Source organism: Stomoxys calcitrans, chromosome 5, assembly GCF_963082655.1.
Source record: "Stomoxys calcitrans chromosome 5, idStoCalc2.1, whole genome shotgun sequence".
NCBI lineage: Eukaryota > Metazoa > Arthropoda > Insecta > Diptera > Muscidae > Stomoxys > Stomoxys calcitrans.
In genome coordinates this window covers 46,277,768-46,303,887 of record NC_081556.1, presented here as the reverse complement: position 1 = coordinate 46,303,887, position 26,120 = coordinate 46,277,768, and the positions used below count along the sequence as shown (strand labels likewise).

At 39.9% G+C, this 26,120-nt stretch overlaps 2 protein-coding genes across 2 annotated transcripts; one reads left to right on the top strand and one right to left on the bottom strand.

Annotated features, from left to right (window-relative positions):
• The first annotated feature begins 10,605 nt into the window (after positions 1–10,605).
• Positions 10,606–11,866, top strand: LOC106091315 (uncharacterized). The gene is made up of 2 exons (XM_013257799.2): positions 10,606–10,746; positions 10,810–11,866. Exons 1-2 carry the CDS (start codon positions 10,707–10,709, stop codon positions 11,685–11,687), a joined length of 918 nt encoding a protein of 305 aa, XP_013113253.2. The 5' UTR covers positions 10,606–10,706; the 3' UTR covers positions 11,688–11,866.
• LOC106091317 (U6 snRNA-associated Sm-like protein LSm4) lies at positions 11,740–12,437 on the bottom strand. The gene has a single exon (XM_013257800.2). It carries the CDS (start codon positions 12,336–12,338, stop codon positions 11,883–11,885), a length of 456 nt encoding a protein of 151 aa, XP_013113254.1. The 5' UTR covers positions 12,339–12,437; the 3' UTR covers positions 11,740–11,882.
• Positions 12,438–26,120: the final 13,683 nt, after the last annotated feature.

Below are 26,120 nucleotides of genomic sequence, written 5' to 3'. Positions count from 1 at the left end.
CGACCTGCACAGACCAATGGACATGACTAAATCGACATGCAAAATTTCAGCCAAATCGGAAAAAATTGCGTCTTGTAAGGACTCAAGAAGTCAAATCGGGAGATCGGTTTCTATGGGAGCTGTATCAGGTTATAGACCGATTTAGACCGTACTAAACACAGTTATTGGAAATCATAACAGAACACTATGTGCAAAATTTCAACCAAATCTGACAAAAATTGAGTCCTTCAGAGGCTCAAGATGTCAAATCGGGAGATCGGTTTATATGGGAGCTATATCTAAATCGGAACCGATATGGCCCATTTACAATCACCAATGACCTACATCAATATTAAGTATCTGTGCAAAATTTCAGGCTGCTAACTTTACACGTTCGACCGCTATCATGATTTCGACAGACGGAAGGACATGGCTAGTTCGACTCTGGACGTCGAGACGATCAAGAATTTATATACTTTATGGGGTCTTAGACGAATATTTAGAGGTGTTACAAAGGGAATGACTAGATTAGTATACCCCCAACCTATAGCGGTGGGTATAAAAACAAGTAAAAGCGTGCTAATTTCAGCGGGCCGAATCTTGTATACCACCATGGATCGCATTTGGCAAGTTCTTTGAATGCCTTTTTATGCTCACCACCGAAGGATGGGGGTATATTCATTTTGTCATTCCGTTTGCAACACATCGAAATATCCGTTTCCGACCCCATAAAGTATATATATTCTTGATCAGCGTAAAAATCTGAGACAATCTAGCCATGTCTGCCGTCTGTCTGTTTAAATCATGCTACAGTCTTTAATAAATCACGCTACAGTATTCAACAAGTAAAAGCGTGCTAAGTTCGGCCGGGCCGAATCTTATATACCCTCCACCAGGGATCGCATTTGTCTAGCTCTTGACACGGTATCTCTTTTTAGGCAAACAAAGGATATAAGAAAAGAATTGCTATGTTATTGGAACAATATCAAGTTATGGTTCATTTCGCACCATAATTGTACTGAATATCAGAAGTCATTGTGTAAAATTTCAGCCAAATCTAGTAAGAATTGCGCACTTTAGGGGCTGAAAAAGTAAAATAGGAAGATGGGTTTATAGGAGATCTGTATTAAGCTATAAACAGATTCATGCCATATTCGACACGTATATTAAAGGTCACGAGAGAAGCCGTTGTACAAAATTTCAGCCAAATCGGATAATACGTGCGCCCTTCAGAGGCTCAAGAAGTCAATATCTCATATCGGTTTATATAGTAGCTATATCAGGTTATGGACCGATTTAAACTATTCTTAGCACAGTTGTTGAAAGTTATTACAAAACACCTCATACAAAATTTCAGCTAAATCGGATAATAATTGCGCCCTCTAGTGGCTCAAGAAGTCAAGACCCCAGATAGGTTTATATGACAGCTATATCAGGTTATGGACCGTTTTGAACTATTCTTAACACAGTTGTTGGAAGTCATAACAAAACACGTCGTGCAAAATTTCAGCCAAATTGGATAGGAATTGCGCACTCTAGATGCTCAAGAAGTCAAGACCCCAGATAGATTTACATGACAGCTATATCAGGTTATAGACCGATCAACCATACTCTGCACAGTTATTGGAAGTCATAATAAAATACCTCATGCCAAATTTCAGCCAAATCGGATAAGAATTGTGCGCTCTGGCTGCTCAAGAAGTCAAGATCCCAGATCGGTTTATGTGGCAGCTAGATCAAAACGTGGACGGATATGGCCCATTTACAACCCTAATAAAAAGTGCAAAATTTCAAACCGCTAGCTTTACTGTTCAGATTTGGATATAGCTGCCATATAGACCGATCCGCCGATTTGGGGTTTAAGGTTCATAAAAGCCACATTTATTATCCGATTTTGCTTAAATTTGGGACAGTGAGTTATGTCAGGCCAGTCGACATTCCACTTCAATTTGGCATAGATCGGTTCAGATTTGGATATAGCTGTCATATAGACCGATCTCTCGGTCTAAGGTTTTGGGCCCATAAAAGGCGTATTTATTGTCCGATTTCTTCGAAATTTGGGACAGTGATTTAAGTTAAGCCCCTCGACATTCCTCTCCAATATGGCATAGATCGGTTCAGATTTGGATGTAGCTGTCATATAGACCGATATCTCGATTTAAGGTTTTGGGCCCATAAAAGGCACATTTATTGTCCGACTTCGCCGAAATTTGGGACAGTGAGCTGTGTTCAGACTTGGATATAGCTGCCATATAGACCGATCTCTGCCGTTTTTCAGTCTATACGGAACAAACAAACCGAGTCCTATATATCCGTGATTGACTAATGTGCCAGATTTTGGGCGTTTTTGTGGGGGTGAGGTGACCCTCTATACTTCGACATGAATTTGTATGCCAAATTCGTTGTCTACTCCGGCATACTTTTCATTTGATACCCATATTGTCGTTATCGGTCCACTTTTGATTTTGGGAGGTGTTTTTGGGATAACGGTGGAGGGTCCGCCCCCTTTTCGTTATCAATAAATTATAAAGCCTATTCCTTCTTTTTAACCATATTCGTAATCTACTTCTGAATACCTTTAATTTTAGTCACTTATTGTCATGATCGTCAAATAAACCTATTTTTAGGTGTTTTGGGGCTGGGGCGGCCCCCCAGGTACTTGGACCCAACTTTTATTATGAAATTCCTACTCTACTCTTGAATACCTTTCATTTGAATCCCATATTGTCCCGACCGGTTTACTTAGGTGTGTTAGGGTAAGGGGGAGGGTCCACCCCCTCCCGATATGAGACCTACCGACATTGGACCTTCCAGACGAACCTACACAATCTGCGAAAATTTTAAGGTAATCGGTTTAGCCGTTTTGGGTCTTCTCAACTAAAGCGAAATTTTGACTTAAAGATTTTTGATTTTAAATTTTGACAAAAATTCATTTGTTTATAAAAGCCTAATATTTATCGTTTCTAAAATGAGTGAACGTTCTAGGTATCCGCAATATGCTATGACTTTGTAAAAAAATTGATTTACATGAACTCATTTATAAATTAGACCATGCGTTTTTGTATTCATGCATTGTCTTAGAGCTGGGGCTGGAGCGAATAGAAATGCTCTTTTGTCCTTTGGCTTTGCCCTATCAATGGTTCACTTTTCCTTATGTTAATGAAAACTCCTTTACTCTATTAAAAGAGAGAGAGAGAGATAGGGCCAAAATTCCTTCATTATTTTTGGAATATTCATGAAATGGAAATTTTTCTTGAATTAATCCTTGGTGAAATTATTTTAAGTGTCTTGCATTTGATGCACTTTAATGCCAACCGAGCTTGGTTGCTGTGTGTGGCCCAGCGCTTTTTTTTAATATTCAAAGAAAGGGCCATTATATGCTCCTTTCTGTTTTATTTGCCAATCTAGCGGATTCGCTAGCTTATGGACAAATAATACGCTCTTCCCGTTTATGCTTTGTATTTTTTTAAATTGACCAACACTAGGTTAGGTTAGGTTGAAAAGAGGGTGCAGATACTAATACGCCCCATGGACATACACCTAAGCCAGTAATCGGCTTGTTGTGCGCTCTAAAAACTATAAACTAACCTCTAACAAGTAAAAAGGCCGGCCCGAACTTTGGATACCCACCACCTCGGGAATATACGTAAACCACCTTTCATCAAAATCCGTTGAAAATTGTATAGCTTTTGTCCCATAGCAGTTATATCGAAATATGTTCCGATTTGGACCAAACACTTATAAGTACAAGTCATTGTTCAATTGTGTATAACAAAATATTTGTCTTTTAAGTAGCTTTATCTAAAAATAAACCGATCTGAGCTACATACGACACGGATTTCGAAAAGCCTAACATAAATCACTGTGTCAAATTTCAGTGAAATCGGATTATAAATACGTTTTTTATGGGGCCAAAACTTTAAATCGAGATATCGGTCTATATGGCAGCTATATCCAAATCTGGACCGATCTCAGGCAAGTTACAGAAAAATGTCAAAGGTCCTAACTCAACTCACTGTCCCAAATTTGGGCGAAATCGGACAATAAATGAGCCTTTTATGGACCCAAAACCTTATATCGAGAGATCGGTCTATATGACAGCTATATCCAAATCTTAACCGATCTGTGCCATATTGCAGAATTATGTCAAGGGGCTTAACCTAACTCACTGTTCCAAATTTCGGCGACATCAAACAATAAATGCATCTTTTATGGGCCCAAAACCTGAAATCGAGAGATCGGTCTATATGGAAGCTATATCCAAATCTGAACCGATCTGAGCCAAATTGATGAGTGGTATCAAAGGGCTTAACACAATTCACTGTCCCAAACTTCAGCAAAATCGGATAATAAATGTGGCTTTTATGGGTCTAAGACCCTAAATCAAAGGATCGGTCTATATGGCAGCTATATCCAATTCTGAACTGATCTGAGCCAAATTGACGAAGGATATCGAAGGGCCTAACACAATTCACTATCCCAAATTTCAGCAAAATCGAATAATAAATGTGGCTTTTATGGGTCTAAGACCCTAAATCGGAGGATCGGTCTATATGGCAGCTATATCCAAATCTGAACCGATCTGAGCCAAATTGACGAAGGATATCGAATGGTCTAACACAACTCACTGTCCCAAAATTTTATCAAAATCGGATAATAAATGTGGCTTTTATGGGCCTAAGACCCTAAATCGGCGGATCGGTCTATATGGGGGCTATATGAAGATATAGTCCGATATTGCCCATCTTCAAACTTAACCTGCTTATGGACAAAAAAAAAATCTGTGCAAAATTTCAGCTTAATATCTCTATTTTTAAAGACTGTAGCGTGATTTCAACAGACAGACGGACAGACAGACGGACATGTCTAGATCGTCTTAGATTTTTACGCTGATCAAGAATATATATACTTTATAAGGTCGGAAATGGATATTTCGATGTGTAGCAAACGGAATGACAAAATGAATATACGCCCATCCTATGGTGGAAGGCAGGATTCACTAATAGAAGGTTAGGTCACATGCAAAACACAAAGTGGATAGGCCCCATAAACATCATTAAGGATGTCAAATCTGACGATTGAAAATGTCATCATATAGGAGAAAACGTAAACAAAGAATGAATGTAAAAAGAGAACAAGTTGACATCCTCAATACCAAGTACTGCCAAATATTAAAAAAAAAGTATATCGGCTGATCGCTTGGCTTAACCTTATTCAGTGAATCCTGGGTGGAAGGTATAAAAATTTTAAGTTAGGAATTCCGTGCTACTTACAAAATCCTTAATTGTTTTCAATACCACTCCCATAAGTCAGTTCATGTCTGATATTGTGTTTAAGTGCCGGTATCTGTTAGACACGAAAGCCAGGCAACGACGAAGGAGATGCTCCGACGTCTTCCTCGCATGCCCTACACATGCTATCACTTGCCGCACCGATTTTACATAAATGAGCTCGTAGTCCTTTGTGTCCCGTTATGATACCAAAAGCTATACTGACCTCCTTCTTGCTTCCTTTCAGTAATAGCCTCGTCTTCTCACTATCTGGATCCCCCCATAGGATTTTAGCAGTCCTACCGACCGTTTCGCTGCTTCACAGTGTTGCATGCGCATTCGTGGCCCACTCCCTTAACTCGGACTGCGTCGACCCGAAAGGCTTCGGGTTAAGCAAGTTTATTGACGGCAGTCCTCTTTCATTTCCCCTTACTCCGTTATGGCCCGGCACCCAAACGATGCGGATTTTGTCATCCGCAGAGAGTGCGTTAATCACCTTCTTACGCTGCAAGACTGTTTGTGACCTTACTGTTCTGGTTGTTATTGCCCTTATGGAAATTTTACTGTCGGTAAAGATGTTCACACTCGACGTCCTCGCGTTGGCACCACACCACTTCACGCATTCCGTGATAGCCCGGATCCTCTCCTGCAGGACCGTATTATGGTCAGGCAGTCTAAAACAGATCTCAGTCCCTGGATTCTCAATGTAGGCCAGGCTCACTCTGTTCTCTAGCTTTGATCCATCCGTGTAACATGAACTTCCAGATGGCAATATTAGGGTCCCATCAATCCAAGACTGTGCGATGGCAGCAGTGCCTCGCACTCGACTTCAAGGTTCATCTCAGGTATCCGATCGGAAACCTCTTCCCTTCTTCCAGGTTTCCTATCTTCGCCTCAATTATACCGCGATGGTATAAGCTGCTCCCATCCTCAATCTATTCTCCCATCGCCTTAAGTCGCATAGCCGCAGTGGCTTGCAAATTTGCCCATGAACATTCCATTAAATAACTGGGGCAAGCTTCTCACATATCAATAAGTGCTGTCCGATTCTATTTAAAGCTCAATGATAAGGAACCTCCTTTTTATGGCCGAGTCCGAACGGCATGCCGCAGAGCGACACCTCTTTGGGGAGTTTTTACATGGCAAAGTACCTCACCAATGTTGCCAGCATTAGCAGGGGATAACCACCGCTGAAAATTGTTCTGATGTTCCCGCCAGAATTCGGACCCAGACGTTCAGCGTCATAGGCGGACATGCTAACCTCTAAGCTACGGTGGCTACTCACACCTAATCTGTATGTCAATGAGTCGGATATCTAGAATAGTCTCCAGGGCCCTAGAGGGCGTGGTCCTCATCGCTCCACCTATGCCAAAACAACGTGTTTTCTGAACCTATTGTATGGTCCTTATGTTGCACTTTTTCTCCATAGCAGTCCACTAAACTACTAAGGTGTAAGTAGGTATTGGTCTAATAACGCTCCTGTAGAGCCAGTGGACTATCCTAGGATTCAGGCCCAATTTCGAGCCTAGGCCCGTCTACATAGTGCCCAACATCTGTGTGAGCCTTCTCAGTACGCTCCTGAATGTGACACATCCAATTCAGTTTCCTGTCCAAGATCACACCTAAGTATCTGACCTTGCCAGATATCGAAATCATCTTATTGAGGAAACGTGGTGCGTTAAATTTGCCCACCTTTGTCTTCCTCGTGAACAGGCATATTTTAGTCTTCTCTGGGTTAAAATTGAGACCTCTGGGTCTAGCCCAATCATATGCCATATGCAAGACCCTTTCGGCCCTTCTGCATAGCTCGTGTGAACCTTACCCCTTAGAAGTATCATAACATCGTCTGCGTAGCAGACGGGTTCAGTCAGCATCCGTAATAGGTCATTTATGGTGGTCACCCATAGGAGTGGCGATAAAAGGCCCCACTGTGGTGTGCCCTGCTCCACTTTCTGCCTTATATATATGCCAAGGTACACACAATTTATCCACCTGTTACTTGGCATATGGTTTTCCAGTCTCTAAGGACCGGGTCCACCCGGTACTGGTCTAAGGATTGGATCGGTGTGTCCGTCCGCACCTCCCTCGATGCCAATGCATACCAGTGTTTACGTTTAGGGATCAAAGGATTCTTCTATTTTATGCACACCCTCGTGCAGGGCAGTCTCCAGCGACCTTCCCGTGACATAGGCATGCTGTTTGTATTTGAGCAGTTCGCTAGATGTCCTACTCCTTATCATAGTTTCCACAATACGTTCCATGGTTTTGGGAAGAAAGGACGTAAGGCTTATGGTCTGTAGGCCTTTGGTGTCGCATAACTTGCGATTACATTGTGTAAAATTTCAACCAATTCAAATAAGAATTGAGTGCTTTAAGGGCTCAATAAATAAAATAGGGAGATCGGTTAAAATGGATGCTATAGACCGATTCAGACCATATTTAGCACGTATATTGAAGGTGATGGGACAAGCCGTTATACAAACTTTCAACCAAATCGGATATTAATTGCTCTAGAAGCTCAAGAAATCAAGATCTCAGATGGGTTTAATGATGGCTTTATCAGGTTATGGACCGATTTAAACCATACTTAGAACAGTTGTTGGGAGTTATAACGAAATACGCCATGCAAAATTTCTGCTAAATCGGTTAAGAATTACAACCTTTAGAGTCTCAAGAAATCAAGACCCCAGATCGTATTTGATTTCAACTATACCTAAAAGAGTTGTTGGAAATCATAACAAAACACCTCATGCAAAATTGCAGGCAAATCGGATAAGAATTGCGCTCTGTAGTGGCTCAAGAAGTCAAGATCCAAGATCGGTTTATATGGCAGCTATATCAGGTTAAGCACCCATTTCAACCATACTTAGCACAGTTGTTGAAAGCCATAACAAAACATGTCATGCAAAATTTGAGCCAAATTGGATAAGAATTGCGGCCTCTAGCGGCTCAATGAAGCAAGATGAAGATCAAGACCCCAGATCGGTTTATATGACAGCTACAGCAGGTTATGAACCAATTTCAACCATACTTTGAACTGTTGTCGGAAATCGTAACAAAACACCTCATGCAAAATTTCAGCCAAATAGGATAAGAATTACGCCCTCTAGTGCCTCAAGGTCTAAGATCGGTTTATATGGCAGCTATATCAAAACATGGACCAATATGACCCACTTACAATCCCAACCGACCTACACTAATAAGAAGTATTTGTGCAAAATTTCAAGCGGCTAGCTGTACTCCTTCAAAAGTTAGCGTGCTTTTGACAGACGGACGGACGGACATGGCTAGATCGACTGAAAATGTCATGACGATCAAGAATATATCCTTTATGGGGTCTTAGACTAATTTTTCGAGGAGTTACTAACGGAAATTAGTATACCCCCATCCTATGGTGGAGAGTATAAAAATCGGGAGACACTAATATATGGGAGCTGTACCTAAATCAGGATTCACTGAATAAGGTTAAGCCAAGCGATCAGCCGACATACATTTCTTTTTTAATTTTTGGCAGTACTTGGCATTGAGGATGTCAACTTGTTCTCTTTTTAGATTCATTCTTGGTTTACGTTTTCTCCTATTTGATGACATTTTCAATCGGCAGATTTGACCAAAGAGCGTAAGATAATACAAGAGAGGGTTTCTGCTTTGTCTTCCCCGTACCGTAAAATAACTCGTGTTAAAGACACAACATTTTTATTGTATTCCAATTGGATTCACATTAAGGGTTGCAACATTTTCGGGTTATTCTGTTTTGATTCGGGCATTCGTTCGAACGTTTTTTCGTATTTTGCTTTGTTTCTTTGCAACCGAAAGTTGGAATAAAGGAAAAACGAAATATCGTAAGCAATTCAAATATGTTGTGTCTTTAAATTTTGTCACTCGTCATCCCGTATTGCCCTCTAGCGTCAGCTCTTGTTCTTTCTTACGCTCTTTGGATTTGACATCCTTTAATAATGTTCATGGGGTCTATCCACTTTATGTTTGCGCAAATTACCTAACCATCTTTTAGTGAATCCTGTATCTAAATGTGAAGCGATTTCAATGAAATTGACCAGTTATGTCGAGACTTTTAAGGCTTATAAAGTTATATTCGCGCGTCGCGAAATTTTGTTTGCACAGTGTAATTTTTAATGTGCGCTCATTGTATGGTTTGGTTTATCTTATATTTTTTTTTTTTTTTTTTTTTTTTAGAACGTAATTGATATGGTGGTCCGGCCATATATATATTTCATATTAGATAAACAAATTGATATTAGATAAATAAATTTTACATTTCATTATAAATTACGTCCCACGAAGCATTAAATAGCTTGTATGTGAGAATAAGTTAAGATCTGTGATGTTATTACATAGGTTGGCCAAATTGCCTGTATACTTCATTGTTTTTGGTTAATTATTTAAGTAATATTCTTTGATTAATTTGGTTCTAATATTGTAATTTCTTTCCTTGGTTATATTTGTTGGAATTTCGTTGATGATAGTAGGTAGTGTCACAGATAGTGAGTATTTGCCATAATCGTTCTTGAATTTCGGCACCATATATTTGCCTTCGATTTTTCTTCGTGTATTTTGTTTGTGATTTATTTTCTTCGCTAAACTGCCATCATCCATGAATTCTCTAACTACAGTGATGCAATAGATTTCCTTTATATTTAGTATTCCCAGATTTTGAAAGATTGGCTTTATTGAGTTTGTATTGATTTGTTGTGTTTTGTTTTGCATTTTTTTGTTTATGAGTTTCACTATCCGGGTTTGCGCTGTTTGAATGAGCCTGCAACATCTCGCATTCCCCCATGCTGTGACCCCATGACGAAGATGTGACTCGACTAATGAAAAATAGGCCTGTTTTATCACATGATATGGAGCACAGTTACCGAGATGATATAGTGCGTAGGCTGATTGTCGTAGTTTCTTTTGCAGATGCTGTATATGTACTTTCCATTTAAAACCGTCGTCCAATGTAACTCCGCCTTTTGAGTTTGCTAGGCTCGTGCTCTTTAATAAAGCAATTTATCCACGACGATGTCTTATTTACATGTGGATGCAACGATCCTCTTGTCGGTTCATAGTACTGATCACCACGGCAAAGTTATGGCCTTGTTTAAAAGCACCAATAGCTCGCCCTTTCATATTAGTCATGGGCCAGTGTCAGCCAGCCTCTCACTGAAACATTACCCTCTATACCGCTGATTGCCCCCGACTGCAATTGCAGTTACCCGGTAGTTCTAAGGAGCACAAGGGAAAAAAGTTGAAAGAAAAAACTTTATATATAAGTTCCTCCCTAATGTGTTGCAGATGTGAAACAACTCTGTCTGTGGTACAACTCTGTTTTTTTAACATCAGCTGTTTCATACCTTGTTGTTTGTTTATAGTAAACTAGTAGATTTTTTTGCATTGAATAAGAAGGGAAATATCTGTTATCCTTAAGTGTTTTATTAATATCCTCATAACAGGATGAGGGCAACAAACATTATTTTTATATTACTAACCATTTGTAAGTAAAAAATATAGAATGGTGACCGTTCTTTATCAATAACATGTGTTTCTTTATTCTCAGCTCTGTATGCCTCATCATGTAGGGCAAAGAAGCACTTCTTTTTCTCCTTTTACAAATTATTTGATTTCCTGCAAAAGGATGGCCAAGCCAACAATGGCACACACACCAACAAAACATTGGAGGAAATGACAGATGAGTTGGGAGTCAGTCGGGGACGTTGTTTGTACGAGTTTATTTCGTTTGTGGGCTATGACGATATGGAAATGTGTTCTCCAGATGATGAGTATATACTACATTTGCTCCCGTCGCCATCTGCAACTGAAGTACCTCGAAAACCTCCCATTATGGTGAAATGTCTGCTGGAACATACCCTCATTGGCAACGATACGAACGAATTGAGAATCATGAACTCTGTGCAGGAGATAGTCGACTTGCTAAAGCCAATTGGAAACAATACAAAACGCTATCAGCCCGGTAGTTGTGTAGTGGTTTTCTTCTATACTCCCACATGCCTGGGATGTTCTTTGCTGGCTACTCCCATCTCCAAGTTGCCTTATGCCTTTAAAACTTTACCCGTGGCTGCCATAGATGCTTATAAATTTCCCAGCTTTAATACAGAATTTGGTATTGTGGCTTTACCCACTGTGATGCTATTTCATCAGGGCCGACCGGTGGTCAAGTACAAAGGCCAGGGCAATTGCAATGCCTTTGTGACAAGGCATACGGGCCTAAAACCAGCAGATGTGCCGAAAAATTTGCCAACGTCGCCCTTAGTTTTTAGCCTGGAGAATCGTACAGATTATGTTCTCATTATGGCTTGGCTGTTCATTCTATCATGCGCCGGCTATTATTTTGCCCAATCACGTTTGTGTACTCAAATCGTGGAAATGGTTAAGAGAAATTGGAGAGAATCAGAAGAGCTGGAACACAATAATTAATTTAGCTAGCTAACCAACTAGGTGGCCACAATACAAGAGTCACAAAAGCACATGTAATTCGAAATTTAATTTATTATTAGTTTTTGTTTTTATAAAATTTATGAAATATGAATATTGTGATCAAGGTGTATGTATTTTCCTCTTTTTTTAAATTAAAAATATGATCTTTTTCATCTTAATCACAAAATGTTGAGTCTATTTTCTAACTTTGTTTCCCTGCGCAGGCGGTCGATTGCCTGGTGGTACTTGTCGCAAGCCACCCGGAGCTGAGGTAACCTGCAGATTTCTACTGTTGCTGTTATTACGATTTCCACCACGAGATCGCTGATTTTGGTTCTGCATATTCCCCTGTCCGCCGCTGCGCCCTTTGTTCATTTCAGCACGACTTCGTGCTTTTGAATGGGCATCTTCCTTCACCATGTCTATGACCTCGTCAGGAATGCGCAGATATTTGATGGTGCTACCGCGTATATAACACTCAGGCATACGCCAGAAGCGATCGCCGTCCTTGGAAGTGCAAATGACATCCCTCAAATTGATGTTCATCCAAGAATCACAGCTGACCAGATGTCCATTGTAGGTTTCACCATTTTTCAGCTCTACAAGCATGGGATGACTTTGGGCAGTCTTTAATAGTGACAATGGAAGCATGGCTAATGACTAACACTGCTTCGTAGTGGCGTATTGGAAATTTTGCCCGAAATATAAACAATTAAATAGGACTTGTTAAGAGTACAAAGTTGATGGAAAATAAGCCGGCTGAAATAAGCCGTTCAACAATTTTTTTAACAATCAACGCCTTTATAAAAGTTGGTAACGGGTCGGTCACACGTTGAGATTATTTCTAAATCAACTTGTCTCAATAACAAGATTTTCTGTTTTGTTTAGCAACCAAAGATTTTCGGAATTTTACAAGATATACAAGACATGTCTTTATCTTTTGGCACCATTTATAGCAAGTTTAAAATCCTATTTTTAATTTAATTGAAAAATTGCAACATTTAAACATTACACCGTAAGTTTAAAATGGCAGTTTCTCACCAGGATTCACTGAATAAGGTTAAAAGGCTGTTACTATATTAGTTTTTCGCAATTTTTTCACCGATTACTTTTTTGAGATAGTAGATTTTAAAGCAAAAAAAAACGTGCTGATTTCGTTCAGTAGAACATTCCCTCATTACTTACCGACTGTGGCGAAACAATTTAACGTGGTCTCATTTGTACAACAACCACAAATCATATGGTGCAATCTGCCATCTTGTCATCAAGCTGATCGAAGTTTTGTCAACACAAGCAAAGACATTTGTATGCGTGTGTGTAATAGAATTTTAAGGTATTGCCTTGAGCTTGTTTTTGAATATAGGATACATCAAAGATAAAATTTACAGGTAGGAGCAATTGCCCAACAACTACAAATTGATTGCACTAACTGTCAAAATCAGCATTAAGTACAACTCTGATTTCGAGTTTACTACAAGTTCGCTCCATTTTTCGTTGTTTGTATGTGTTATATTCCTTAACAGACAGACAGTGCACTGGCGAGAAAAAATTGATGTCAGCTGTTTGATGTACACTACCTGGGTTAATATGTCTTGGTTGCATCCGTTCACGGGATATTTAAAGATTATTCTTGGGTTTATTAAAAATTATTCTGGGCGTGTTAAGCCCACCCCAGAGGCCTTTCTATTCTTACGGATATAATACAGGATAATCCAGCCTAATCAGGTCTTGCAGCATGAATACTGGGAGATACAAGTCATTACTATTTAATCTGCACCTTCCGCCAGCATATGTGCGATCTCTTTGTTATCACCCCGATATTGAAGCCTTCATATTCATCATGAGCTCTGATATACATACCTCGTGCCTGCAGTGGCACAGCATAGAAAACCTCACGTTCTGTAACAAAACGCTACCGAGGCAACGATCTTGTCGCGATGTAGGGGTAGTGAAGGTAGTAGTGGGCCTCTGCTTTTTGTGTGGCCTCCCATCCAACGGCGACACAGGGTGATCAAAAACTACCTTCTCGCAGTGGAGGATTAATGTGTTTTACTTTTGTGTATTGGATCATCCCCGAAACCTCCTGCTAGAGAAACAGGTTGACCGTATTTCACGCCTCACTTATAGGGCCATCCCCGCACCCTTCTTCTGCAGAAAGTAGCGATTCTCTACTGTAAAAGTGTCCCAAAAACGTCAGAGTGTTACGCGACCACGTGTTCATTCCTGTACCATGGTTTTTAGTTTGCATATTCAAACAGAGCCTTGCTGATAGGCGGCTTTTCTGCCAAGTTCTTGCCGCACTTCATGAGGCTATGCTGTGGTGGACATCCTTTCCAACAATGATGACAACAACAACAACAACACCAATGATGATCCGGGGGAAGGTACTTTGTGCTAGTGAGACCACCACGCTCAATGCAGTCTTATAGAGGCGGCGAATGATGGGACTTATATTGAAATCAGTCAGGAAAGTATTCCTGCAGGTTTGATGGTCGACAGCCTTATCGGACGAGGATCTGGAGTCATTTCGTTGAGGAAAGAGTGAACATGGTGGCCTATGTCATGAGTGGCGGTCGCTTTCTCTCTACTGTCACGGATATCTTTTAAGGAGCGCAGAGGAAGCTGTTGACATGGGCGAGGGCCAATGCGCTTGGCATATACCCTGGGAAAACAGAGCTGATTTTGCTCACGAGAGGTAGGATATATGTCGAGTTCAGGGGACCGATCCTGAAGTGGAACTGCCTCTCCCTCGGGAGGCTAAATACATGGGCATTTTTCTTGACCAGAAATTGAACTGGAGAAGAAACGTTGAGGAATGAGCCAAATGGAGGCTAAATGCGCTCTACTTAAGTCGCAATTCGGTGGGTAGATTTGGGGACTTAGGCCGAGTACGATCCAATGGATTTACACTGCTGTGGTTCGGCCAATCTTCACCTATGGGTGCCTGGTGTGGCAACAGGCCTTTGCTTTTGTTCTTTGAGTGCGCGGTGTTGAAGAAGTAAGGGACATGTCGCTCTTTGAATTTCGGACATTCGTTTGTTCTGCGAAAGGCCGCTGGCGTGGGACAACTACGTGACATCGGTGTCGCGATGGACTAAGTGCCGGGCGGATCATACTTTAATGGAGATCTGGAGGTTGTCTTCCCAGGGAGAGTGCTTCAGTTTGGGGCGTTCCACAATTGTCCCTCTGTCTACACGGATGGGTTCAAGCTGGATGGCACTGGGCAAGCTGGATGGCACTGGGCAGGGCTGAAGACCGTGGCTGCAGGTCACGAGAGGTCGTGTTGGCTGTTTGGGATGGTCATATCGTCGGTGTATATTCGAGGCGACGATAGAAAAGGTGGATGGAATAGAAGAGGTTTTCGATCGGATAACTGAGATAACACTTGTGGTCGAGTGCGAGACATTGCTACCAGAGGCGCAGTCTTGGATTGACGGAACTCTGGTATTGCCATCTGGGACATCATGGTACACAGATGGATTAAAGGGCGTCACATTGAGAACTGACACTGAGATCTGTTTTCGACTGCCTGACCATAATACGGTGCTGCAGATGGAGATCTGGGCGATTACGAGGGCGTCGAGTGTATATATCTTTACGGACAGTAAACTGGTCATCAGGGCAACAACAACGAAGACGGTAAGGTAACGAACAGTCTTAGAGTGTAAGACGGAGATGAACGCCTTCTCTGAAGTTGGCACGATCCGCATCGTCTGGTTGCCGGACCATGGCGGAGTAAGGGGGAATGAAAGAGCAGACGATTTGTCAGTGAAAGCCAGAGCACTGCCGTCAATAAACTTAGTTAATCCATAGCCTTTCGGGGCGTCGTAGTATGAGTTAAGGCCGTGGGCGACTGTGGAACAGCGAAAAGATCTCTTATGGGGAGATCCAGATCGTGAAAAGACCGGAACGAGGATGTCGATTGTTCTTGAACTGGGGAAACGTGATCTTGGGTTGTTGTCAGGTCGCTAACATGGTGATGGGCTAGTGAAGATGAGCATTTCTGCAGAGTCCATGGGGATGAGGAGTTGGTGACGGTTGAACATCTGCTGTGCCAGTCCCCCGCGATGACGGGGAGGAGACGAAGAATTTTGGGTGAACACCTCTTCTATTCTGGAGGCTACCGTGGCGCAGATGTCTGCCTATGACGCCGAACGCCTTGATTCAAATCGCGGAATGACATCAGAACATTTTTCAGCGATGGTTATCCCCTTACTAATGCTTGCTACATTTGTGGGGTATTTGTAGTGGCGCTTGTGGCTGTGTTGGTTTAAATCTTTCTTTTCTTTTTTGTTCCTTTTCCGGTTTGTGGCCAGACTGATTGTGTTATGGTGTTGGTGGCTTGGTTTGGCAAATAGCTCCCTAGATTATACCTGTGATTTCGCACATTACATTTAATCGCTGTTATATCTATGCTATGCCATTGAGTCTTTATGCCCTAGGCAATGATGTTATCTCCTTTTCTCCGCGACATATTGAGTTTGTTTTGCATTGGTATATGTCGGGCCATTTCTTTTTTTGTTGTAAACTTTGCTAAGAGCTTGGGAAATTCTGATGCTTTGGCGAGAGTAGAAAAGGGCCTGGCCGAGAAGCCATCTTCCTCATTTTTGGCAAGCTTTCCCAGAGTGAACAAGTGTACATAAAGCTACGATCGTTGTTTGTTGAGTCAATTTTTAATAAAACCGCTGTGAATTTTTTTTTATTGAAACGTCATCCGTTTTTTTTATGAAAACCGCTCAGTTTTCGGAACTTCTTTAATTATCCATTGTGAGTTTTTCTTATTTTTCGGGTGTCGGTAGGTCGGCATAATGTGATTTGCTTTCATTTATTTCGAATTTTCTTTTTTTTCTGTTTTAAGGTTGGAATTTTATTCTAACTTATGTTAAATTTTCCAATAAGGGTGTTTGGATAAATTTTTGAGCCAAACTACCATTGAATCATAATTTATTTCCGGTCATTTAAATTATTGATTTGCCGCATATGAAACCCGCATTAACCATTTCCACATTAAAAACCTACAAAGGTAAATTAAGTTTTGTTTTTTTTTTTTGCTTTGCTCCAATTCTAATAAGAGGTCGTGTGTTTCCCTCAGGTTTCTAACTCTCTTTGGTCGATTTGGTTTCTCTTTTGAGGCGAACGAAGTCCCTGGCTTGACTTGGAGTACCATTGCATCCCATTTACACGGAACCCATCAGTCTGTTACTCAGCGTCGTGAAATTAACTCGTTCCTACTCCCCGCGTTGTGTCCGTGGTCAGGGGAGTGGAGAGGAAGTATTCGGGGACTGCGGCGAAGCCCTGACCGCCTTTGTGTGCTATATAACCCCAAACAAAAAAAATAATAGTGTGTTCCTGCTCATATTCGCTGCCTTAAAAGTGACCTATTTTATAGTGCGAATTAGAAAAAAAAGATCGTTGCTTTGATAGCCTGAAAACTGTAAGAACCTGAAAAAGAAAGAAATTGATTTTTTTTTCCAAGCAGAAGTCTGCTTTGCATGCATGAAACTCTCATGATATTTGTTCGTATGTGTTGTTTGATTTTGAACCGCTTCCATTTATATTCATTTTTTTTAAATCGGTTCTTTGGAGAAAAAGTAACATTTTTAACAAGTTTATAGTGTCTCTAAAATTTATTTAGTTTCCAAAATTTTAAAGGGTAAAAATTACGCAAGTGGTCGAAGGAAAAAAAAAGGATATATTTAAAAACTTTAGAAAAAGTGAAACACTAATAAAGAAAAAAAATCATATTAAAACATTACACCCAAAGACTACAACAACAAGTCACATAAAAGAGACAATAAATAAAACAACCAACAAATCTAGTAAGTTATAAGAACATCCACCAGTGTTGGGAAGTGCAAATAGCCCTGCCCCGCATACCCCTGCTGAAAGGCCTTTCATCGTGGGATCTAAACGACAAGTAAGTGGTTTCTTTACTCTTTTGTTTTGTTGTTGTTGTTGCTTTATTTGAAAACATCACTTGCTGTCATTAATGCTGTGGCTGCATGGACTAGTTGTGCCAATCATTTGAGCAGACCGTTAGAATATTGAAGAGCAGTGGTGGTTTCAATGAAGATTCTCTTTTATTTTCAATAAATTCAAAATATATTTCTTTGGTCACAAATTCAGCTGCAATAAATTTCAAATAGATCAAAATAATTAGAACATTTTATAAATCCTGGTAAAAGGACTCGAAAATAACATTCACGTAGGCGTTCAAGGGTTTTTTTTTCCTTTTGTGTATGCCTTGTTATTTTCTCCTTACAGCTTTAGAGGCATTGAAACATATAGCAAGCTCTTGGCTGCAGTTTAATATGCTCACTTGTTTTTGAATGGTGGTCCCTTACTCTCAGTACATAAATGCATAGCCGTACAAACGTGAATGTTGTTTTTGTTGTTTTCCCTATGGTAAACCAGTTGATGTGACCAAAAGAATCGTTTTACTTTTTCATTTGTTGTTGTAATTATTGCATTGGGTTTTATGTTTTGAAATTATGACACAATTTTAAGCAGCAAATAAGACCAAACAGAGAATAACACTAATACATTTGCAATTTCACCTGTCCGTCCGGAAACAGGTCATTGAACTTCGATCATTTTGCTTTGCGTTTTTTTTTATTTGCTTTTGCTTTCTTATGCATATTGAACATATGCGCATTAACATTTTTGCTTAACATTTCAGTCGATCGCAACAGACACCTACGAACAAACCTCTGTCACTGTTAATCATTTCGTTTTAAATTTTAGCCATATAGTTAACAACAGCAGTTAGGCAAATTATTTTGATTTGTTTGTTTTTTTATCTTTTTTTTTTGGTTTTTTTATTATTATCTTTTGTATATATATATATAAGGATTTAAAAAAAAAATGTTTGTGAATTTAAAATGAATATGTTTGTTTTTGAATTAATATCGGTTACAATGTCGAATAAAATCATGAAATCGATAGATATGTGCTAAGCAATTTCTTTATGTTTGATTCCTGAAGGCACCGCAGTAGCGTAGAGGGGAGGTTTTGGTTATGGGTTACCAGGGATATATTGGTGGATACCAGGTAACATGGATGGGTGGGCATAGACTTTTCAGGTTGCTACAGCTATAACCTGAATACAATAGGCTCTGCGAAATCGACTTTCTTCTTTCTCTTTTCTACTTCTTGCGTTGCTATTTCGTCCCCATCTTAGCTTAACTTGCACGCTTTATAGACAATTCTTTTTAAAGTTTTATGGTAGCGTTTTCGAGCTTGACAATGGCAAGATCCCATACCCACCGACGAGCAATAAGGCCGAGCCGAATAAGCGTGCCAATGCCAACTTGTCTGCTCATTGACTTGATCAACATGTACTGGCTTTTCAAGAAATTGAAATTGACCGTTGTATGCTACATATATAAAATTTTTGGCGCCCAACGTGGGGCCCGAGCGTTTTGAAACTGATTTTCGTAAATTAATTTATTTTTTTTAAACTTCAAAATATTTTTTTTTATATTTTGGCAAAATCGCTCAGCTCCTATTTTCCTTTTCTCTCTTTTTGTGTATTCCCATCCTTTCCAATTTTTCAATTTTCTTCTGTGTATCTCAATTTCAATGGAATTTGTATTTCGTTAAATGCAGTGGTGCTGTCGAATACTACCAGTTATAGGGGTACACGGCCTTGTATCTTTATGAAGGTATCTTTTGTATTTTGCTGTTTGGCGAATTCAGGATTTTAGACCTCTGTCTAATACTGACCTAGACTTTAAAATTCTTAAGATATTTTCTCTCTAATTTACGTATTGGAATTTGTGAATGTTTTCGATTACGTTTGCAACCAACGTAAGCTTATCTTTTCTTTTAGATCTAACTTTCTCTTTTGGGGAATCTCTTTTTTTTTTAGAGCCTAGATATATTTTATATTTTGTTCTCCTTTTCTACTGGTGGTCGCCTAAAGGAATCAAATAATTTCATGATTATTTTGGGTTTTGGAAATTTCGATTTTTATTAGATTTTTTTTTTCCATTATTGGTTTTTTATTTTTTTTTTTTTTGCTTTATTTTTGGTTATTTATTCTTTTTTATTTTAGATTTTTTTTCCGTCTTGGAATATATTTTTTCTCTTGATTTTTAAGAGTTACATTTTTTATTTTTTTGGGATTTATTTTGACTTCCATACTTTTGTTTTTGTTTTTGAATAATAAAAAGCGAAATATTTTTTTCTGAATATTTTTAGCTTTTCTAATTCAAATATTTTTGGGTTTTTTTTTACTTTTCTTGAAGTCGTCTGGTGAAGGAGTTTACTTCGATTTTTCTTCTCTTGTTGTCTTGGGTTTTTTTTTTTAAATGGTACTCCAACGTAGTAATGAGGATTTGCCTACCGCGCTAGCTAGTGAGGAAAACGGTCCAAAATGTGGCGTGTGCAATGCTACTGTCCCAGATAAGTCCGTTTTGACCGAAACTGTTTGCAGGCATTTATTTCACAAGACTTGTGTTAGCAATCACATTAAAACCAATCCTAATTGCCCAGTGTGTGGTAAGAAAATTACGAAAGATCCTACTCCGTCGGCGCCTAAGCCTGCTTCATCACCTGTAGCTACTAGATCTTCATCGAAAGCCAAGAATTTTGACTCAATGAGATCAACCGATTTAGTCCCATCTACATCTAGTCAATCAGGAAATGCGACTAATGTTTCACAGGGAAAACCTTCTAATACCTCCTCTAGTACGACCCTTGGTATGTCTGAATTTTCTTTGAATGACATTCAGAGTATGGTATCTAGGATTGTTTCTGAACAGCAATCCCAACTTTTGTCCGCTTTGTCCAGCCAAATCTCGACTTTGGTTGATAAGAGTGTTGAGACCAGTTTGTCTAGATTGGGTTCGAATGCCTTCCAAATGGGTCACATTCAGAGTAATCCACCTCAATTGAACAGAGTGGATATAAATTCTTCTCATGCCTTGAACACGTCTTCACCGGATGCTAACAGAGCACCACGAATGCATACATTACCTGATGTAGAGCAGCGCACACTTGAGCAGCTCCTTGGTTTGCCTTCATCATCAAATAATCGGCCGAATGTTAGTGGTGGTCAGGATTCTTTTGATGCTAGGCTTGGTACTAATGGCCCGTACTCTGCAGGATCAGTCACCGTGCCTGATTTATGTATCCGACCCGATAAAGTTAGCCAAATTATGTTTAACTGGAAGATGAAATTTAATGGAAGTTCAAACTGTTTGCCGGTCGACAGTTTTATCTATAGGGTTGAAGCGTTGACAAACCAAACCTTAGGTGGCAATTTTCATTTGTTGTGTGGCAATGCTAGTGCGTTATTTGACGGGAAAGCCAACGATTGGTTTTGGCGATTCCACAAGACGGTAGATATTGTGTAGCATATAACGTTTGGACGAAATGGTGTTATGGTTTCAGAAGCGAGCGCACGTATATTGTCCGGCCTGTCAGCTCGTCGGAGGGGCAGGTTCAATGCTTCAATACGCCTTTCATGCCACTTTAAATTATTTATTTCTATACGTGCTAGTTTCGATAGGAGCAGATATAGTTAAAAGTGAGAAAAGGGGCGAAAAGTTTAATGACGGAGTTCATATCGATAGACGAGTAGATGTTGACGTCTATCTTGCCCACCCAACCTGGTCATGAGTTGTAGATACCCGCTTAAACCGTTTGACTGCATGACACCCATATTCCCAGTGACCTAACTAACCAAGCTAACCTAAAACCAAACAGGAAAAGCAAAATTTAGTCTGAATCCATTAGAGTTTTATTCCACAAATCAATAACTAAGTATTTCGGAATCATTTTTATGAATTGGAGAAATTTTCATTTTTATTCTTAACATGGGCTAACATATTCTTATTTATCCTATTTATAGATATTTTAAATGATCTTAATAAATAAACGTACATAACGTAGATTATATTTCAAAAAAAATTACATTTAAATGACCCACATTAATGTGCAGTTCAAACTCATTTGCTTTGCGTAACAAACAGATGGAAACAAATTGAAAAAAAAAAAAAAAAAACGCTGATGCCGATACCAAGCTAAAATTTAGATACTGAGAGAGTACTCACATATGTTGTTGCTGATTAACATGCTCCCACGACGAAAGGCCTTTCGATGAGTGCTGTTGATGCTAACATTGGAAGTCAAGAGAGTGATAAAAGTTAAAAGTGATCCGGCGGCAACAATGTTGCTAGGCTTCCGGCTGCGTTTGTTTCTGCAACACAATACGAGTTAGCTGCTGAATTCCACAAGATACTTGTTTCATTATAAACATGTAACTAGAAGCAGAGTTCGACATTAGGGTGGATTGAACAAAAAAAATTAAAAAAAAATCACACTAGAAAAATAATATGAAACCCTTGTTTAAATTGACTCACTTCTAGGCATGTTGATAATGAAACCAAATGTGGCAAAACAAAATAGAAATAAAAAGTAAAGCACATTAACATGATTGAATCAAAAGTCTAATTTTAACTTGAATCTTTAAATTTTTTTTGTACATGGTAAATATCAAAATGTTCAATTTATTTAATGAAACGCAGAAAGCAAGAAAATTTTAGGCTTTTGATTCAATTATAGACTAATCACTTAAACACTTAGTACTATATGTTCAACTTAGCTTAAACTTTGACACACTATGACACGTCCATTTCAATCTCCAGAAATTTTAGATGATTTTGGACACTGCCACGTCAAATGATACAGTTGCCTAGAAACTTTAAAATACACTTGCCGGTTGGAATTTTTCTATTATCGGCCGTTTAATACACCAAGCAAACTTCCTTCAAGACAATTGGATTTTGGGGCACCAGCTTATTTCACTTTAAATTTCTATGGCCACAGTCTTCATTTCTTCCTCTCGGTTCAAATATAATAGTTCTTTCTTTTCTTGTAATTAAACTCTTGTTATCAAAAGCACATGGCAAATGCCCATTGCGTGGGTGCGATCAACTGAATGCGTATATCAAAATGATGGGAGACGACAACAGGTTTTTTTTTATTCCTTTTATGCTGTGTGGTGATCGGCCCGCACACCGACTGCAATGGGAGTGGGGACAGCAAAGGCAAGCCAAAGAGCAAATCAAACTCCCCAGTATTTTTATGATCGCCCTTTGATAAAAAAAATGTGGCTGGGGTGCTGGGTGCCAATCCTAATTGAAACCAAAAACAACAACGCGATTGCTAATATTGTTTCAATGAAATAAGAGATAACAAAACCAAAACTCACCGTTTATATTCGGTGGCACCCAAGCTCGATAATTCAGAAAAAAAAATGGATGATAATAAATCTGCAATTTCTTCCGATGGTGAAGGTGGATTTGAAATTGCCACAGCACGAAATTTATGTATTCGGCAGTCTCTAAATAAGTTAATTAAATTTTCTTAAAAAAAAAAACAGTGGAAGGGGATATCCCTGGCACTTAAACTCACCAAAAAAAAAAATTGTAAAAAAAAATCAATTTTCGTGGCAGAAAAAAAAAATGCTACTTGCAATCAAAGCCAAATCTTTAATCTTTCCTAGGGTAGGATGAACGACAAAATGGCCGAGTAAGCATAAACTCTAGACTAAGAAGCCTTGGTATCGCCATGTCTCACCTCAAAACTTCCAAACGGTTAGAAAATCCATTAAAAGCCACAGGCAATAAGCGAGAAGCCACAATAAACTAAATAAAAATAACAAGATACTTTCCCTGCATAACCACATACAGATGGCGCTGGCAATACAATGCAGTATTGAAGACTATTTAATCAAAACCAAATGGTTAGAAATCAGATAATGCAAAAATGAATCCCAGTGGCAAGTGCACTTCTTACATTCCCCCCCGCCAAAATCAGACTTCGGGGAGGTAACACATGCCGGAAGCTGATCACACTTGCCAACATGCATTTACGTCAAATACAAAAGGTCTCTATGGTCGAATATCCTTGGCATGATAAGTACCGAGAAAATTGCCTCTTAGGTCTTCCAATTCGTAATATGAATTCCCTAATTTCCTCCTGACTCTAGCCCTAAGGAATGTTGGGGCCAGCTTGGCATTGTACCCTTGCTCGAAACTACTCTGCTTGAAATTCCTTCTGTAAACTTCTTGGCCTACGTGGTAAGAAACTTCCCTAGAGCGCAGGTTATAGGTCTTCTCGTTCCTGCAGAACTGTTTCTGGATATTCTCTGAAGCCTTCCTAGCCATGATATCCCTAGAGTCATTTCGGTCAAATCTAACAGAGCGGTCCTCAAGCATCTCGAGCTGCCTAAGAAGTGAATACGTTCCCCCATTCGTAACCATGTTCTGCCCGAAAGCCAAATAATATGGGGAGGTGCCTATTGCAGAATGCCTCGAAGATCGTAAAGAGCAACATATAGAACTAAGCAACTCGTCCCAGTTCTTCTGGTCGGGCTTGACATAAGATTTTATGGCCGCTATCACGGACCTATTCACCCTCTCCGATGCATTTGATTGAGGGGAGTGAATAGCCGTATAAACGTGATGTACCCCATACCGTTTCAACAATTGATTAAAAATCAAGGATTTAAATTGGGAGCCATTGTCCGAGACAATGGTTTCTGGCACGCCAAACGTGTGAAACAAATCGCCTTCGAGATATTTTACAACCACCTCTGCAGTAAACTTTTTAACAGGATGAAGAAAGGGAAATTTAGAGAAATGGTCTAGAGCAATAAAAATACCAATATTACCAGATCTAGATCTGGGGTAGGGACCAAGAAAATCGACGTATAGTTTTTGGAAGAATCTGCATGTATCTGGGGTCTTTCCCATTGGGGGTCGCAGTACCGTGTTTGGGTGCTTCATCGATTTGCACACCTCGCAGTTGTTTACATAACTCTTCACGTCCACAGCCAAATTGGGCCAAAAGAAAAACTGACGAATTCGGGCAAGAGTTTTGTTTATTCCACAATGTGATGATAGTGGATGATCATGGGCCTTCCCTAATACATCTGGTATCAGCTCTCGCGGTACCCAAAGTTTCCAGGCCAAGTCATCGTGAATCTGGTCGCCAGTGGCATGCTCTGTCCGTCTATACAAATAACCGTCTACAATTTTAATGTCGGGCAGTTGTTCCAAATTCCTCCCAATCTTGTCCAAAAGTTGTTGGTATTCAACAGACTTAAAATATGTGGAGTTTAGATCCACGAAAAAACCAGTGTCATTTTCAATTTCAGACAGACTATTCAGACCTAGAGCGGACATGTCTTCCGTATTGGCTCTAGAAAGTGTATCCGGGACTATGTTAAGACTACCACGCCTATGCTGAATGTTGAATTTGTATCCCTGCAGTTTTAAAGCCCACCGAGCCAGCCTTGTGCTTAGATCTGTCTGGGACATCAGCCACTTCAATGACGCATGGTCAGTAATAATAGTGAACTCATGTCCTTCGACATAAGGTCTAAACTTTTTAACACTTAACATTGCTGCTAAGCATTCCTGTTCGGTAACTGAATAGTTGCGTTGGGCTTTGTTGAGTTTCTTCGACATAAAGGCGATAGGAACTTCTTCACCCTCCGCATTCTTCTGTACCAATACACTTCCTATACCTGTTGTGCTAGCATCACAGTGTATGAAAAACGGCTGCGAAAAATTCGGGCTGTGCAAAACAGGGGCTGAGCTCAGGTGAGACTTTAAAACCTCAAAAGCTTTTTGGGCTTCTTCGGTCCATACAAATTTCCTCCTTCCTTTCAACAAATCCGTTATAGGGGTAGTAATAGAGGCATAGTCCCTAATAAACTTCCTATACCATCCCGTCATACCTAAAAACCTGCGAACTTGCTTCACCGATCTCGGGGCAGGAAATTCAGTAATGGCGGACACTTTCTCCGGATCGGTTTGAATGACCCCATACCCAACCACATGGCCTAAATACTTAACCTCTGGGACACAAAAATGGCTTTTCTCTACGTTAATAGTCAGTCCAGATTCACGAATCCTTTTCGCCACACACCTCAGAACTTCCAGATGCCTTTCGAAAGATTCAGATATGACGAGAAGATCGTCGAGATAGACAAATACCTCTGCCCTTAATTCTGGAGGTATTACTTTGTCCATTAACCGGGACATTGTTTGGGGGGCGTTACACAACCCAAAGGGCATAACCTTAAAGTGGTACAACGGCCTCCCGGGGACAGTGAAAGCAGTCTTCTCTCGCGATTTCTGGTCTAAAGGAATCTGCCAAAAGGCATCCTTCAGATCCAAACTGGTAATAAATCGAGCCTTGGGTAATCTACTTAAAATGCCGTCAATCTGCGGCAGCGGATAGGCATCACCGACGGTTACAGAATTTAACTTCCTGCTATCCAAGCATAACCTGTTCTTGCCAGGCTTCCTATGAAGCACCACTGGCGAGGACCATGCGCTGTTGCTCTCTTCGATTACATCCAAAGCTATCATACGGTCTAGTTCCTCATAAATTAATTTTTCTATCGCAGGGGAC

Bases quoted from the DNA above. Each gene is read 5' to 3' on its own strand.
- LOC106091315 (XM_013257799.2), top strand. From the start codon at position 10,707: ATGAGGGCAACAAACATTATTTTTATATTACTAACCATTT. The intron at 10,747-10,809 runs GTAAGTAAAAAA...CTTTATTCTCAG, and splicing joins TTTTATATTACTAACCATTT to CTCTGTATGCCTCATCATGT.
- LOC106091317 (XM_013257800.2), bottom strand. From the start codon at position 12,338: ATGCTTCCATTGTCACTATTAAAGACTGCCCAAAGTCATCCCATGCTT.